Here is a 19799-nt window from a genome sequence, read left to right as displayed (position 1 = left end):
CAGGTAGACACAATTAGAATGACAGACAGACAGACAGACAGATGACAGACAGACAGACAGATAACAGACAGGTAGACACAATTAGAATGACAGACAGACAGACAGACAGATGACAGACAGACAGACAGATAACAGACAGGTAGACACAATTAGAATGACAGACAGACAGACAATAGACACACAGACAGACAGACAGATAACAGACAGGTAGACACAATTAGAATGACAGACAGACAGACAGACAGACAATAGACAGACAGACAGACAGACAGATAACAGACAGGTAGACACAATTAGAATGACAGACAGATAGATAGATAGACAGACAGACAGAACGACCGAACGACCGTACGACCGACAGATAGATAGATAGATAGATAGATAGATAGATAGATAGATAGATAGATAGATAGATAGATAGATAGATAGATAGATAGATAGATAGATAGACATTGTCTGTACTGCCCTCCTCTGGTTACAGTTTGAACTATATTCGGTCTCTTTCACACAGGAGGGTCTTTAGGGAGTTTAACCTCTGAAAACCTATCAGTGAGGTTGAGCGTGAGCAGCGGATCTCCAGCTCTCTCATACTTTCACTCGGAACTCATTCCCAGCTCATTTAATTTCTGTAGCAACTATGAAGAGGTTTCATTAGAGACATGAACTCAATTTCCCATGAGGCCTCTGCTCTTTCTCTGCCGTCTGTTTGTTCTGCTGAGTTGTGAAGTTTGTGGAAGTGTGTAAGGTGGCTTTTCCTGAGTCAGCCAGACCCTGAAATGACCCCACCTCTGTCTCTCTCTCTCTCTCTCTCACACACACACACACACACACACACACACACACACACACACACACACACACACACACACACACACACACACACACACACACACACACACACACACACACACACACACTTATACATCAACATCAGCAACTTCAAACAAGCTCCATAATTCAAACTCACAGCACTTAACTTTTACTAAAATCACAACATTCTTAAATAGAGTTCCAATTTGAAAAAAATCCTGTTTCTATGATAACAGTATCTTTCAGTGGATCTCTCTTCAGGATTATGGATCGTGAAGCCATTCACTAGGAATTTAACAATTAAATCAGCAAAAATGTGAAACTACACAGACTTCTACACATGCATAAGTGTGTCTTGCGATGTTTAAATATATCTATGACTAAATTATTTGCTCTATATAGATAATGCATGTCACTGACTGAACACTTGAGCTCCATAATGCTCTCATGCTTGAGAGATTCTGGGTAAAATCATTGTTCAGCTGTTATTGTGGCTATTTCAGGTCTTCTTCATATAATCAATTCCCTCTGCTTTTATCTTTCATCCTGTTTTTCATCTAATGCATCTTTTTTCCTACAATTGCATATAAATCAGAATCAATTTCAACTTCAAAGTCTGTGGTTTCTCGTCGCTGGTGAGCTGCAGTGAGATATTTAAACATCAAACATCTCACTGTGAGTCAGTGAAGCTCTCGTTCACATCACTGATACCTACAGATCTCCCACTGAGCCCACTACAACAAAGAACCCTTTCCCTTCTTTTTTCTTTACTTTTCTCTTGCTAAAATGTAAAAATGGTAGAGTTTCATGCCCCGAATAAATAAGATCGAACTGTCCACTGTGTCTATGGGCCAATCACACTTTACGGACTCCTCATGAGCCAATCAGAGTGCACTGAGTTTCCATCAGCCAGTTAACTTATGCCCTCTCAAACACACAGACAGCCATTATAGAAGCTGAACATGCCTGAACTGTCAGTGAAACACACTGTTAATGAGATCAGCAGTGGATGGCCAAAGACAGGGGAAAATATATATTTTATTATTCAATAACTCAGTTCACTACACGTGGAAAGCAATATTTAAAAAAAAACATTCTAATTCCCTACATTCTAATTTTAAAATGATATATGTACACATCAAAATTCTAACATTATTTCATATTTTCATGAACTAAAGTTAAAAATCACACACACACACACATATTATTTAGAAAATTTTCCACGTCTAAATATTTTACATATATAAATAAATATATATATATATGTGTGTGTGTTAAGAATATTTATTTTAGAGGTATTTTAAATATTAATATGACTTGTCATTACTTCAATCAACTGACAGCCTTAAAAATAGGAACATTTAGTCGATTTCAACACACTCGTACCTGTATTATAGAAGAACGCTTCTATGATGGTGCAGTTCTTGAAGATAGAACCGATGGAGCTGACGTCCTCAAAGTAACAGCTCTGAAAGGTGGAGTCGATGAAAGTCACAGACTTAAACTTCATGCCAATGAACCTGAAATAAAGGACAGGACTGGTCAGGACACAGCTAGCCAGCTCAATGAACAGCGTTCAGCCACATCAAACATTCAAATAGGACTGAAAAAGAATACTTAAGATCAGCTCAATCTGACATTTGCCACAAATAAGAAAATCAAAATCAAATGTCTTTTACATCTCACATGCTTCTCTTAATTAACAGTTAGATTAAATGGAGGTCAGCTGGAGATGTTTGCTCTGAAGTTTCCAGCTTCTCAAATGTTTCTCCATCCAGTTGTTTACATAATCTAGTGAGTTCTGTCATTATGATGCATTTGTGTGTGTGTGTGTGTGTGTGTGGAGTCTGATCTCATCTGCTCATAAATGAGCATCACAGGAGCTGAACTCTACAACAACACGATAAGAGCTTCATCTCCAGGATAGAGGGATGAGGAAAGAGGAGCAGCGATCAGGAGCAGGAGATCATAAACAAAAAGGAAGAGAAAGAATCAGAGGAGAGAAGAGATAAGGGCGTTTTAATTTCCTGGCCCTGCGTCTGGATGAGACATTACCTCAACGGTGGGATGTTATTTATGAGAGAGAGATCAGACCTCTGAGAACAATAACACACACACACACACACACACACACAGAACATAAACGTTATGACCAACATTAACCGCAGCTGAAGATCGGCTCTACTTCTGCTCATCCCTACTGCAAACGCATGTTTAGTTTCAGGACTTTATTTCAGCTGAAGTAGATAAGATGAGAACATGGAGAGGCCTCTCAGAGTTCATTGGTGTGTGCAATCTCACTTTTATATCCAGGGGGAACCTGACTCTTCTTGCTCTTTTGAAATAAGAGCTTGATTTCTAACATTCACAACCCAAAACTACCCAGTGCCAGCTTTATTTACTGAACATAAACCCCCAGGAAACCAGTAAAACAATTATGGCATTACAATCATGAGCTCATTAACATATGACCACCCACATTTACATGCAAAACAGAATTGTTCCAGCATAATTCAATGAAAACCATATGTAACCTTATTTCGCCATGAAATAATAAAGAATGACAACTTTTCATCTCACCCTTCTACCTTTTCTTTTAATTCTGTCTTTTTTATATAAACTCGCATTTCTGAGAAGAAAAGTCTGAAATGACAGACTCGCAATTGCGGGAAAATGTTGGAATTGAGAGATTATTATTCTGTAACTAAAACAAATTCAAAAAAAAAAAAAAAGAAAGAAAGAAAGCAATAATTATGGGATTTAGACTTCAAAGAAAAAAAGAATTGCAACAATTCCAAGATGTAAACTCAGAATTCCAAAAACAGTCCAAATTGCAAAATGTGTAGACTCAGAATTCTGAAAAAAAGAAAATTAAAAAAATCAGGCAGATTCACAAAATTGAAATTTAGGATTCCAAGAAAAACAGTGAGAATAGCAAAAATAAATTTTAACTAAGAATTGTGGAAAAAGTGCTCATTGTGAGATATAATCTCAGTTCCAAGGAAAAAGTCAGAATTGCAAGAAGTAAATGCAGAATTCGAAAACAAAAAAATCTCTGAAATGTCAGATGTTTAAAACGCACAAAAGGATCATGTTATCATAAAAGCACAGCAGAAAAACAGCCTGTTTAATTCTAAATAGGGTGGGAAATAGTAATCAAAAACTAAATTATGACATAGGAGATAATAAGAGGAATTCAAGATATAAAATGCAGAATATGATCTTTAATATGAGAACACAGACATACTGTCCCACACAGACTGACCTGTCGTTAATAAACACTCCGTTTTTATGGATCTGGTTCTCCAGGGTGAAATTAAAGGTGAAATCTTCGATTGTCTCGTTGTTGTGGATCTTCACGTGGGACGCGTACTCGTCCGCCTGCAGGTGCTTAATGACGTCAGGGAACCAGACAGACAGACCGTAGTACCTGCACAGGAAGTGACATCATCAGAGCGCTGACGGGTGACGTCTGAGTGACTAACAGGGACTGAAGCTGGCTGAGGTGTGTGTGTGTGTGTGTGTGACACAGGTGGTGACACCGGCGCTTAGTTAATTAATTTCTGCTCCTCAGCGGTGGCCTTCAGTCTGACAGAGAGCAGTGATAGATGCATCTGTTCACTCTTTAATTAGACAGAGAGTGTGTATGTGTGCGTGTGCATTTCTCTTTTATTTTGTATCGAAGTGTTTATCTTGAGTTGGTCCGTGACAGAGTGAAGACACAGCTTTATTAAGACTAAAAACAAAAGATACCAAGGTGGAAATAAGACAAGAAAAGAGAAATTGAATAGAAAAGAAATAAAGCAATAAGCCAAGTTTTACAGTTATTTGACTTAAGTTTAGGGGTTTTGTTAAATCTAATTCAAAATTGTAATAAATATTATTAGGGGTTTATTTAAATCAGTATGAGAACCCTAAGCATACTTAGTATACACTTGCAATGAATAATTATGATAAGGACTATTAGCAAATATTTCTAATAAACAATTCTTCTGCCAGTTATAAAGTTCATTAATCAAAACTGTGGATTCTTTATCAAATTGGAGTATTAATATCAATTTGAATTTAAATTTTTACTGGATATTTTTAAAGATTAAAACATAACTCAAGCTGGAATAGAACAGAATATGTCTCAGAAAAGCCAGGTCAGAGGATTTAGTATAATTTCATGAGTAAACAAGGCTTTTACACATGAGTGTGGACATAAGGCCTCCTGCAGAGCTCTGTCTCTGAGCTCATCCATCCAGCCTTAAGTTCCAATAAATACAGTAATTAAACAGTGACTGGTCCCCCTCATGCAGCTCCACCCCTGGGCCTAACCACCGCATGCACTTAAGACACAGTGATTATAGGGACAACACTTCATTACAGTGCCAGAAAGCAGCAGACAGAGATTGAGAGGAAGAAAAACAGTGTCTACTGATTGGAACAAGGCCAAATAGAATAGAATAGAATAGAATAGAAAAGAATCTGATAATACTGTAGTCTAAATGGCATGCAAACAATGAGTGATCACTATAATCACATCTCCGCTGGGTGATAATGTGTGTAACTACAGGGGTAATGAATCAGGGGTCGGTCGAGCCAATCAGACGCAGATATTAAAACCAAACAGTCTCACCCGAACGACAGAGAGAACCAAACAACGGCCAACTTTATAGTGTTGTCCTTGACGGGGTAATCCCAGCACTTCAGGAACGTCAGCCAGATCTGCACACACAGAGTCAAACTAATGCATAAAGTGCTAATAAAACACCTGCGTATAATGGGATCTGATTTCATCACAGCATTAGGAAATGCAAAGGCAAAGATGAATCAGCAGAACATTTGGTGCGTCTGAGTCCCAGCTGAACTTTAGAGTGACTTATTCATCTGAAACGAGAGGCGTTTATGCAAACGTTTCAAGTTGCAAATCTTTTTTCTGTGTTCAATGTCAGCACTGAGATTTTGCTCTAAGATGCAAATCTCTCTTTGTGGCCAAACAGTACAAGTAAAAAAAAAAAAAAAAAATTAGATATAATAAAATATATATTTTCTATAATAAATAATTGTATTTTTTTCGATTATATATGATGGATATACACAATGAGTTTTACAAAAATCTTAAAAAGGATTAAAATATGTAATATATAAAATAGATGTTCTTTAAGCAATATTTTAAATAAATCTACCTCTTGCTATCTCATTTCTTCATCATAATTCTCATTTCTCATATTGTTTAACCACAAAAACTATTGTTAACTCAATTTAAAACCATATATATATATATATATATATATATATATATATATATACGTAAGAAAAATTTTATGATTATATATTAAATATATTTATATATCATATAAAATATAAAAATATAAATATATATTAAATATATTTAAGCATTTAGCAGACGCTTTTATCCAAAGCGACTTAAATTTCAATATATATAAATGTATATATATATAAATATATACATGTATATATTTACAAAATATATACTTTATGTGTGTATATTTATATATACATAATAAATGTACACAGTACACACATATATATTATTTATTCAAAAACGTTTATTTTGTATGCGACTAATCTTGATTAATCATTTGACAGCACTAATATATATATATATATATATATATATATAGATATATATATATATAGATATAGATATAGATATATACAGTAGATATAGATATATTATATTATTAATATATATATATATTACCATTCAAGAGTTTGGGGTCACAAGAGTTTGAGGATTTTAACATTGTTACAAAATTTCTGTTTCAAATAATTTTTTCTTTAAAACTTTCTATAATAATATTAATTACTATTATAAAAACAACAACAGGAAGTTTTTTGAGCAGCAAATCATCATATCAGAATGATTTCTGAAGAACATGTGACACTGAAGACTGGAGGAATGATGCTGAAAATACAGCTGTGCATCACAGAAATACATTACATTTTAACAGAGATTTACATAGAAAATAGTTATTCTTAAATTGTAATAATATTTCACAATATTACTGTTTTTACTGAAATTTTGATCAAATAAATGCAGCCTTGGTGTAAAATCTTACTGACCTCAAACTCTGGAACAGTAATGTAAATTGCCTAAGATGTGAGGATGTGAGGGATCTACAGGAGATCTGAGGGTTTGTTCACTCACTCCACGCAGTTCGCTCTTGATCCTGAAGAAGACTTTGGCCACGGGGTTAGCCGACTCAGACTGCATCTCCACCAGCTCGTCCAGCTGCCTGGGGATCTTTATACGGTTCACCTGCAGGGGGAGACAGAGAGACGTCACATTACCAGCGCAGTTTGAGTGAGTGGGGTCAAGAGGTCAAGCTGGTTTAGCTCTGGCTGACTGGTGTGTGTGACTCACAGTAAAGACTTTCTCTGGCTCGCCGCGTGCACGCATGTTTGTGTCATGAATCTGTTTGAGAACCATCCACGCTTCGTCATGCTTTCCTATCTGGAGATGAGAGAAAACACAAATAAAGGCAAGTCAAGCTTATGTATACAGCACTTCTCACAAAACGCATTGTTTCAAAGCAGCTTTACAGAAAATTATAAACGTAATGTTTATAATATCTCAATATCTTTATATCTCCTTGTCAAGTTCAACAGATTAGAGCTTGATGATAATATAGTTACATTCTGCGATGATGTAAACAGTCAACGGTTTAAACAATATAAACAATTTGCCATCACAGGAATTAGTTACATTTGAGAATATATCCTTTAAATTGTAATAATTTTTCACAACGAAAATTTTCAAAAATGACTTTTTAAAACCCACAACGAAATCACGAACTAAAATTAATATAAAATTGTAAAACTATTTTAAAATTTTACACTTTACACTATAAAAAATGTATAATAAAAAATTATATAATAAATAAAATACAGTAATAAAAACAACAACAACAATAATGATAATAATAATAATAATGATAGTAAAATAACACAATTTCACACACAAACACACACACACACACACACACACACACACGCACACACACACACACACGCACACACACACACACACACACACACACACACACACGCACACACACACACACACACACACACACACACACACACACACACACACGCACACACACACACACACACACACACACACACACACTCGTTACCTCCAGGTAGAAGCGTGGACTCTCTGGCATGAATGTGAGCGCCACAACCGCAGAGACGCAGGGCAGAGCGCAGACGACCACAAACACACGCCAGCTGTGGAACTGATACGCTGAACCCATGCTGAAACTCCAGCCTATACACACACACACACACACACACACACACACACACACACACACACACACACACAGACATACATTCACCAACATTGAACACTGGAGTAATGATGCACAGGAATAAATTTCATTTTAAAATATACTCACTTATATTTTAAATTGTAATAACATTTCACAGTATTACTGTTTTTACTGTATTTTTCATTACAGTTTTTTTCAATTGCTTAAGCACAATTTTGAAAACAGGGCCCGGTTTTTCAAACCCCTTCACACAATTAGCACAACACTACACCAAAGTAGCACAACACCTCAGATCATTTGCAAAATGAAACACTTTTGTCAAAACTATATACAATGTCTTATAAAAACCTTATTTTGTTGTCATAACAAACACAACCATCATATGGTCTGACTCTGTTTGAATCAGTTAAACACTCCTGTGCTCAACCTAAAACACTTTTAACATTTACACAGAAAGTGTAAAAATAAATTCACCAACACCACATGGCACCAATTGTGCAGACTGATGAAAATATTAATTTATTTTCATGTACTCAAGTCAGTCAATATTGAACATTTCAACAAAACAAGTTTTCATATATTACAGTTTACATATTACTGAACGTACCATTGTACTCTAAGCTTACAGTAATACTGTAACAAATTACATATCCAGTTCAGTACCGAAAAAAAAAAAAAAAAAAACTAAACATCTCTGGATGCTGGTTCAATTTGATCACATGCTTCCTCCATAGCTTGAATGAGGGGCATCTGGACATAGGGCCGGAGATCATAAACTTTCCACCGCCATGTTGAGAAGAACTCCTCGATGGGGTTCAGGAAGGGGGAGTATGGCGGTATGTATTGAACTGTAAATTGTGGGTGTTGTTGAAACCAGTTTTGGACCAGAGCAGAACGATGGAAAGCTACATTGTCCTAGACGACAATGTATTGCATCTGGTCCCTTTGGTTTGCTGCTGTGATGATATTGTGTAATCTGTCTAAAAATGTAAGAATGAGTTCAGTGTTGTAAGGACCCAAGTTGGCATGGCGGTGGAGGACCCCATTCTGTGTAATGGCAGCACAAAGGGTAATGTTACCCCCACGTTGCCCTGGTACGTTGACAATAGCGCTGTGGCCGATGATGTTTCTTCCCCTTCTTCGTACTGTTGTCAGGTAAGGAGGCGGGAACTGGCGGACAATCACAATGAAACTTTAATTACAAAATAAACACAAAACAGCGCACCAGCCCCTCACGGACGACTGGTGCGCTCAAATAAAAACCAAAACACAACTAAAAGCCCAGGCCTGGTCCTCTCTCGTCCTTCACTGTCGTCGCTCCAGTTTTATATCCTTCCATCTCCTCCGTGGGACTCGAGACCGGCGGTGGGCCGCAGGTGCCACTGATTTGCCCAATCATTGCCGGCCTCACTCGTGTTCCCACGTCCCTCGTCCCCGCCCCACTCGCCACAATATATATACCTTTTTTTTCAACTGGTTAATTTGATCGAATTGTCTGAAAGAACCGGTTCACTTGAGCACCTGCTCCTTTGCCACTTAAGTGCCCTTTTGTCAAAGCAAAATGTCCTCGAATTTTTTTTGTAATAACATTCCCTTTTGTGAATGCCTGCCCACGCTCAATTATAATATTAGTACAATTGATTAATAATAATGTAGCTGTAAATAAAATAACCAACATGATGACCTTTCACCTGACGATGACCTCATTCGACCGGGACTATTCCTCACGCCGCACGCGCATTTTTTAATTGCTAGAGGATATTTTCAACACCGCGGCAGCTGGTAAGTGGTGTTTCATTCTCAGCGAAGTGATTTTGATGTTTATTTACTTATTAATTATTTTACAAGAACGACGTGATGTGAGAACATGCAGATATGTTGTTTATATTGCTGTGTGTAGCCTGTAGTGTAGAAGTAACACTAGAGGGCAGTTAGAGGGAGAAAAGTTTCACAGGCATCGAGGGGTCTGGTCTTTTTTTATGTTATTTGACTAAACTTTTATTATATTGCAGTATTTATTATAATTTATTGTAATTATTTTTTAACATGTAGAGTGCCTTAAAAAATTATTATCACAACACTGGTAAGGCTTATTCAGATTTTCTCATTCTCTGAATTATCATTATAAAAATAAAAACAATTCAGAAATGAATTAAAATATAATTATATTTTAAATTTGACGCAAATATTATTACTTTTTCTACGAAAGCAACAGTGTTTACAACAGCAAGACCACTTTAGCCTGTAAACTCAATAATATCTCTCTGGAAATAAATGTAAAAATATCAATGTCAATAAAAAATGCATAATACACCTGACATCAAAGTGTGAAGGATATGAATAACAAATGTAGCCTGTCATTTGTTTACATTGCAAAGGTGTTCAATTTTAGACAACTACAACAGTAATAATAATATGAATCACTATATTCCAGTGTATACATTTTTTTATGTTTTGTATTAATATTTAAGGTGGACTTATTGATTAGGTGCAAGAGTAGTAGTGATGGTTAAAATAATAGATTAATGTTGAAATAGTAAATTGAGCCTTGTTCCTAGATGGACAGAGAGTGAAAAGTAATAGATCAAATGAGGAGATGGAGATAGAGGAAGAAAAAGAGGGAGATGTAGAGGCACAAGTGACAGAAAGTCTTTCGTTTCAAATGATTCAGTTCGATTTGGTGAACTGGTTCAAAAAGATCCGGTTACATCAAATGATTCGTTCGCGAACCGGATATCACAAACTGCTTTGTTTTGAACTCTCTCTCACAACAGACACGGAAGAGAAGACAATGCTGAATAAAGTCGTAGTTTTTGCTATTTTTGGACCAAAATGTATTTTCGATGCTTCAAAATATTCTAACTGACCCTCTGATGTCAGATGGACTACTTTGATGATGTTTTTCTTACCTTTCTGGACATGGACAGTATACCGTACACACAGCTTCAATGGAGGGACTGAGAGCTCTCGGACTAAATCTAAAATATCTTAAACTGTGTTCAGAAGATGAACGGAGGGTTTGGAACGACATGAGGGTAAGTTATTAATGACATAATTTTCATTTTTCGGTGAACTAACCCTTTAAAGTTTGAGCATATTGTTTGCAAACTGCAATTGATTAATTAATTAAAAACAAAGTAGTTGATATGCTGTGTTGTTGTTTTTGTTGTTTAGTAGCAGTAATATGCAGTTATTAGCCGTGTCCACTGTATTTTTTGTTGGTTTTCATGAGACCCCCTTTGAAATGACCAGGACCCCCCATTGCCCCCCCAATCAAAATTGTCTGGAGCCGCCACTGAGTACCATGGTATTTTTTGGTTTTGTTTGTTACACAAGCAAATTCGGTTCAGTACGCAAGTGGTTTCCACAAAAGCTTTTGAGAAGCCTCTGCGACTGAATTTCACAGTGAATAAGTTTGTTTGTGTGTGTGTGTGTGTGTTTGTGTGTGTGTGTGTGTGTGTGTGTGAAGAGGAGTCTATTAAGGATGCCTGCAGGAGTAATACTGCTGAAAAACACTCTCACTGAAAAATAATCATTAAAGTTGGTATCATTTTCCACATGGCTGCTGTTCTCTGACGCTGCGCAGAATGTCTAGCGGCACCATATGGTGTGTGTGTGTGTGTGTGTGTTTGATTCAGACTCAGAGAAACAGTGAGCGATGGAGCCGAGCGTGATGCTTACAGGACAGCTGCAGGGCAACGGAGAGTACAAATGAAGATGCCTTAGAGGACAGAAAGGCCTTAGACCAGAAAACATGCCTTAAAGGAAGATTCTGTTTCTCTCGTGTCACTTCAGAGCCTTCAGCAGGATGTTCACAGAAAAACACCTTAAAAGTAGTTGATATGATTTGTGTAACATATGAAGAGATTTCTGAAGATGACTTTCTCATGTGTGTCAAAGGTTTTTCTACTTTTAACCTGCAAAATTATAAAATAAATGCATGCTAAATGAAAATGTGAAAAAATGTCAATTTTTTAAATAATTTTTTTTCAAGTTTCACAGTAGTAAGAAATAAATGAAAAAAGTAAAATAATAATAATAAAATAATTGTATATATATATATATATATATATATATATATATATATATATATATATATATATATATATATATTTATATACATATAAAAATGTTAAAACATGGAAATTAATATGCAAGAATGTAATGTAAGAATATGTATATTCTTTATAAAAAAATTAACAGGCATACATGTAAACATATTACATCCTTAAAGCTGCTCATTTACTCTCACTCCATCTGTATGCTATCTATCCTAAACAACATAAAAGATCACAAAAACAGTGTCCCAGCGAGAGCACACTGGAAACTAGGAGTCAAAGCTGCCTTCAAGTGCTCTTACGTCTCACACCTTGCCAAGTCTCATTTAAATGTATCATGTTCATCTCAGACGTTTCCCTTAATATTCTGTAGGAAAAACACTCACTACAAGACTGCAGCACAGCACTGTGTGTGTGTGTGTGTGAGGAACAACCCCGTGGGTTTGTGTTTATCAGTCACCATAGAGAAGCTCATTATATAGATTATGTGTGTAATGGAGTGTGTTCTACAGAAACACACCAGAGAACAAAAGTTGTAGATTGTGTCTGAAATTTTAACCAACTTTGTGTTTGCCAAGTGCAGAACACACACACACACACACACACACACTAAAGCAGTTTCACGGGCACTAAAGTCCTTCACCTGCCTCTCGCCGTGCTCCTGCAGTGATGGAGTCATTGCGGCAGAACCGTTTGGACACACACCGCTGCCTCCTGACCACTAAAAACAGTGCTAAAACAAGAGACGCTAATCAATTGACCTCAATTACAGCACAGTATCTCGCAGAAGAGCAGCAGCGCCGTTATTTCTGCTCCTGTTTACACTCTCCAACCGAAAAACAGCCATCATCCTCCGCTCCTAATGAGATGATGAAGGACACACAGGCTCCCGCAGGATCAGTTACTGTATGTGGAATCAGCACAAACATTTGTCTTATTCTGCACAAACTGCATCATGTTCGGTGTCGATGTGTAATACTATCTGCTAGCAGGATAGCACCATCTCATGCGTTTTTAAAATACATGATGATTTCCTGCAGGAAGAAACCATCTAGAATCAACCGCTGAACCCAAACAATATTATATTATATTATATTATATTATATTATATTATATTATATTATATTATATTATATTATATTATATTATATTATATTATATTATATTATATTATATTATATTATATTATATTATATTATAAATAATAATATGCTTTTGGAAATAAAGTAAACATTTTACAAAATGTAATAAAATATAATGTATTTACATTATTTATAATACTAAATAAAATTTACATTATTAATATACATCTTTATATTTTCTTTAAAAAGCTATATCATAAGTAATATTAATAAATTTATAATCTATACTGTATACATAGTTTTCTTAGATCAAGAAAATATATATTAATACATAAATACACTCACATTATTTATATCTTTAAATGCATGTGTTTTTCTATATAAATAATTATATATATATATATATATATATGTACACACATATATATCAATTGTATTACATTTTAAATTATATTTACATTATGTATATACACATACAGTAATATATATTTACATAAACATATAAATATACATAATACAAGAGAGTTTATTTGCAATAAAAGATTACTCATTTTTTTAATTTCCAAAATTAATGTTTTATTGTGTTTTATTGTTTTAGATAGCTGTATTTTTTTTTTTTTTTTTAAATAATCAAAATAACTTGACTGCAGTTATATTGAGATTAATTGGAATAAACAATGAAAAAATATGATCTTGAATATATATATGTATATATTTATATATACAAAACTATTTGAAAATCTGGAATCTGAGGATGCCAAAAAATCTAAGAAAAAAAACTAAGAAGATCATCTTTAAAGTTGTCCAAATGATAACATAAAATAATAAAATATAAATTAAGTTTTGATATGTGCATTAATTAAATGTATGTTATTTAAAACTATTTACAGCAAAATGCCACTTAGCAACCTCTCAGAACACCCTATCAACCATTTAAAAGCAAAAAATTAAATACAAATAAAAACCTTTGCATTAGAACACCACCAAAAATCTATTTTATATGTGCATTCTGCATGCACAAGTACAGTATATAATTCTTTATTTACTCATATGTAAATGCAAACTAAGCTATAGCCGCTGTGGTTTATGAATGTGAAGTGATCACTGTTTCTGCTCAGTCATGGGGTGATGAGGCTGGATGTCCAGTAGAAGCAGAGCTGTCACTCACCGTAGTGTGGGATGATGGCCCAGGCCATGGCTGAGGCGTAGATCCCGCCCACCATCCAGAACATGCAGAGCCAGCTCAGGTGTTCACCGCGCTTCTCACGGGCCAGAAACTCTGCAAAGTACGAGAACACGATGGGAACCGCACCGCCAATCCTGCAGAGAAATTATGACATATTATATTTCTCAGCATCATTCCTCCAGTCTTCAGAGTCACATGATCTTCAGAAATCATTCTAATATGCTGATTTGCTGCTCTAGAAACATTTCTGATTATTATCAATGTTGAAAACAGTTGTGCTGCTCAATATTTTGAGGAAACTGTGATACATTTCATTTTTTAGAATTCACATATTAATAGAAAGTTCAAAAGAACTGCATTTATTTGAAACAGAAATATTTTGGTCTTAAATGTCTCATTTGATCAATTTAATGCATGCTTAATAAATGTATTTTCTTTTCTTTTTTTCTTTCTTTCTTTCAATTCATTGACCCCTAAATTATTTGAACAGCAATGTAATTAAAATTATTTCAATGAAACAATTATTTTAATTATTTTGTATTAATTATATCAATCAACAGCTTTATAAAATCTACTTAGAATTGAAAATTTTGACTTCATAATTATTATATTTATACACATCCATCATTTGAGGTAGAAATCTTTTGTAACATTATAACGTTTAATCAATTTATAACATTTTATAATATGTTCTTAATCTTGACCTAAATACTGTATAATAATGACTAATTCATTATTATAGTAACCATTATTTGCTAGCTTATATCGATACATCTAATCTAATTATCACCACTTAAACCAAGCAAGGATCAAGAATGAATGGAAAAAGATAATAATAATAATCTTGACAGAGAATAAATGAAACAAACAAATATATCAATATAAATAAATGATCACATAAATTCAGAATGAATTTAAAATCATCTTCCTTTGTAGTGCATAGCTATTTTTGAACATGGTCTTAATTTGTGGTCAGTCGATGTGACCTTTGACCCTCTGTTTGAGACGGACTGCAGTGACTGTGCTGCGGCGCTGATTCAGTCTGGAGTCACTTCTCTGCTGCAAGGACAGGAGACCACGCTGAAATTCAATTAGCAATAAAACCCGCTCTCTCTCTCGCTCACTGTCTCTCTCTGCTCTTAAGTGTTGGGTCTGTGCCAGGAGGTTAAAACAACTGTGACACTGCAGAAGTGCTTGAAGAGAGACAACGTCTGCCTGACTGAGAGCGAGTGTGTCGCTCAGAGCTGTTCAGTTCTGTTTTTATTATATTAGTTGTAGTCGGATGTGGGACAATCCTGCTGATGCAATTAGTGATCCAATACTTATTCAAAGGAACAAAATGTCTATGCTAGAATTTGTTCAGCACATGCATAGTTACCCAAAAAGATAATTTACAGCATTTGATGCATATATGCATAAAATTTGCAACAGATTTATTTATCTTGACATGCAATATTGTAACTTTGTCAAAATGATGTATTCATTTGCTTAACAGTAGTTTGTTAATTATTGCATTAGATCATCATACATCAATTACACAATGAAATCAAAGGCTTATTTCAAGTGTGGGCCAAAAAATCAAGTTCAATAAAATGATCAATTTAATGTTAAAATCACAAAAAAAAAATAATAATAATAAAAAAAAAAAATAAAAAAAAAATATATATATATATATATATACATACATACACACATATTAGTGCTGTCAAACGATTAATTGCGATTAATTGCATCCAAAATAAAAGTTTTTGTTTACATAATATACAGTATGTGTGTATACTGTGTATATGTATTATGTATATACTGTATAAATACAGACTCATGCATGCATTTACTTAAGAAAAATATGCTATATTTATAAATTAAATATATTTATATATAATATAAAATATAAGAATATGATTATAAATGTATAAATTTAAATATTTTCTAAAAATATATACTGTATGTCTGTGTATTTATATATATATATATATTTACAGCACACATTTAAAATGTAAACAATAACTTTTATTTAGGATGCAATTAATCGCGATTAATCGTTTGACAGCACTATATATATATATATATATATATATATATATATATATATATATATATATATATATAGTCAGTTATGTGGCTTGACTCCCTGAAAAGTGAAACGCTGTGCACTTTTGCTTTCACTGGAATTCCTATTCAAAAAGTGCGAAAGCTGGGAAATGGTTAGTAACTTTATTGCTATTCTTTTACAGTACAGAAAATGCATTCATTTAAAATTATAATACATTTAATGCATATTTTATGCATAATTACTTTACAAATTCCACGCATAAATAAATGCATGCATAAATTTAATCTTCATATGACCAATGCAAATTGATTGCACCAGGATTCTTTAATTGACTCTGATAGAGAGTGTTCCTGACTGAAATCCTGAGCTTCTCGTGGATAATCATTAAAGCCTTTAAGTTCATGTACATTCATCCAAGCAGAATTTAAAGACAGCAGATGCTCAATTTGAGCGGTCTGTCATGCCCGCTTCTGGCTCTGCATTTTATTTTGGCCCTTAAGTTTACTTTTTTGTTGTTCTTAATGGTGCAGAAACGACATGCTTCACCTTTAAGGCGAGAAACTACATGAAAAGCCTTTTTTTCATACACTGTTCAATTTTGAGACTAGTGCAAAGAAAACATCTAAAACACATTTAAGTGTTTACTTTATTGCACTGAATCTATATGCATCTGTACATTTCAATGCATGGATTTTGAGCCTGGCTTCATTCAAGTGTTATTTTAGTATCGCTGATACACCATTACAGTTTTTCTTAACATTTCTTACAAATTAGATTTTATTTTTAGATTGTCAGTTTTCACTTTAACCTTAGTTCAAGTTTCAGTAGTTTTGTTGTTTTTGTCATTTTCTAAATATTTGCATTAGGTCTGTTTATTCATTTTAGTTTATTTGGTTTTAGTCATTTTAGCACTTCAATTTAAACTAAATGAAGATGTAAAAAAAAATATGAAAATGTGTGCCTTGGCAAAAAGCTGAATTAAAATAAGTTTAAGTTCTATATTTTATTCTATTTCACTTAGCGTTTATTTTATTTCAAGTAAGTAAAATGGTTTCTTACGGTTTAGTTAACTATAATGATCCTGCTTTAAATGTATGCAAACCAATGCATATTTAATTAGATGATGCCTCATTTGCATACTTGCACATACAGTAATATTTCAGAACATGTTTATCTTAAAGCTCAGTAAAGGACTATGAACTCACCCGAAGCCAGAGAGCATCCTGCAGAAGAGGAAGGTGCTGTAGCCCTGAACGAAGGACGACAGGAAGGCGAAGAAGCCGTTGACTGACATACACACCAGCAGACACTGACGTCGACCCACCTTATCTGACAGACCGCCCCAGAAGAACGCTCCCACCATCATTCCCAGATACACCACACTGCCTGCACACACACACACACACACACACACACACACACACACACACACAAATACTGTGAGCTCAACATCAAACTGCTTTTCCTTTTACTTCACAGCACATACAGAGTCAGAATGTCAGGGTTCCTTGTAGTGTACTAAAGCTAAAATTGTAATCATAACAAAATACATTTTTTAAACATTAATTTAAATAAAATACAATATGAAAAACTTTTGATTTCAGAAAGTTGACAAGGACAATGAACTGACTTAAACTGTGATGTTAAAATCACATTAAAACACAAAAATAAATAAATAACTAAGATTAGACAGAGCTCTTCTCATTTGTTTTTGACTACATAAAAAAAATGTAATTGTCCAAATTGAATTAGTGTAAATGTATTTTTATAAATTCAATTAGGCCACTTGAAAAATTTAGACTTTGATTGTTTTAGTATTTATAAATACTTTTAATTAGCTTTATTTTTATACTATAATTTTTTATACTGGCTTTTTTCTTTTGCTGTTTATTTCTATTCAACTATTAAATTAAACACATGTATTTCATTCGTTAATTTTAGTTTTAGAAATGTACTTGAAATTTAACTTGCTCATTTCAGTTAGTTACCAATAATGCAACATTTATAAAATAAAGGTTTTTCATCTAATATCTATATTTATTTTTAATAAATTTATTAATAATAATTGTAATTAGCCTTTATTTTAATACTTTTAATTTGTTTTATATATATATATATATATATATATATATATATATATATATTTATTTTTTTTCTTAGTTATTTCTATTTAGCTTTAATTTATTTTTAGTTTAGTTTTAACCATGTAAGTACTTTAAATTGACTTATTTCAGTAACTGTAGTTGCCAATAATGCAACATTCCTGATTTTCTAAATAAAAGTTTTTCAATCTAATATTTATATATATTTTTTATTTCAGCTTCATTTCAATTGAAAAAAAAAAAACATTTTTAATTGTCTCATTGATGTTTCTCATAAAATTTCTTTGAAGAAATAAAAACTGATAAAAGTGATGAAGCTGTCATCCAGTCAGAGCATAGAACTCTATGAAGACAGTTTGAGATATTAGATAACTGAGTATTTTTCTCATTTCTCACAGCAAGTCTTAATTTAAGCTCATTGATGTTTAGGAGAAATTTCAAGATATATCATTTCCAATGTATTCATCCGGTGACTGTAATATTGGCAGCTATTGTTTATGGATCAGTATTGAATGAGTACAATAAATAACAGACACTTTTTCAGTTTTATTGATTGGTTTCCATCATCACAAACCACAGTCCACTGGCACATTTAACGAGACAGTTGACCCAAAAATGTCAACACATTTCTTGAAGAACATTACCATTATCTAAATATCTAAAGGGCTTTATTTGGGTCAATATACATGGAAAAACTAATGGACAAATTCAGTTTAAAACAAATTCCACTCTAATAAGTTTCATAAATGATTACAAACAAACAGCAACACATTGAAACAACTGTGAAATTAAAATTTTAAGCAGAGAGACTAAAATAGTATGATAATACAATAATATTTGTTTTATTTACACTGTAAAAAAGAATATGTATGATGTTGTAAATAAAGGAAAGATTACTGGAGCACATTTTACAAGAAAATACTATTTTACTTCAAAATTTCACATTTAATTCAGTGTCACTTAAAATAAATAATAAATTGTACAACCGCATTTTTTTTATTAAGACACAAAGTCATCTTTGCAGTGTATGTTTGTTTGTGTTTGGCAGAAAAACTTAATACATGCTTGTTTTGAACGGCAGGAGCGTGAGATAATAATGAGTAAACTTTCTTTTTTTGGTAAACTGTTCCTTTAAGAAATAATTTTTTTTCATCATCAGCTGTACAGTTACACTTATTTAGTTTGAAACCTGCAACTTTTAGATGTAAAACACTCCTGACGA

General features: G+C 33.6%; 1 protein-coding gene across 1 annotated transcript in view; it reads right to left on the bottom strand.

Annotated features, from left to right (window-relative positions):
- The window catches only part of LOC132116900 (synaptic vesicle glycoprotein 2C-like), a 32298-nt gene that overhangs the window by 3201 nt on the left and 9298 nt on the right, over positions 1-19799 (bottom strand). The window contains exons 2-9 of the mRNA XM_059525785.1: positions 17681-17861; positions 14405-14556; positions 7959-8092; positions 7184-7273; positions 6968-7078; positions 5432-5520; positions 4076-4240; positions 2197-2330 (exon numbers count right to left, since the gene is read on the bottom strand). Coding sequence (XP_059381768.1) covers positions 2197-2330; positions 4076-4240; positions 5432-5520; positions 6968-7078; positions 7184-7273; positions 7959-8092; positions 14405-14556; positions 17681-17861 — 1056 coding nt within the window. The remainder of the gene's footprint in view (positions 1-2196; positions 2331-4075; positions 4241-5431; positions 5521-6967; positions 7079-7183; positions 7274-7958; positions 8093-14404; positions 14557-17680; positions 17862-19799) is intronic.

Source organism: Carassius carassius, chromosome 36 (assembly GCF_963082965.1).
Source record: "Carassius carassius chromosome 36, fCarCar2.1, whole genome shotgun sequence".
Taxonomy (NCBI): Eukaryota; Metazoa; Chordata; class Actinopteri; order Cypriniformes; family Cyprinidae; genus Carassius; species Carassius carassius.
Note: the sequence above shows the minus strand (reverse complement) of the source record. Positions and strands in the feature narration are given on the sequence as shown.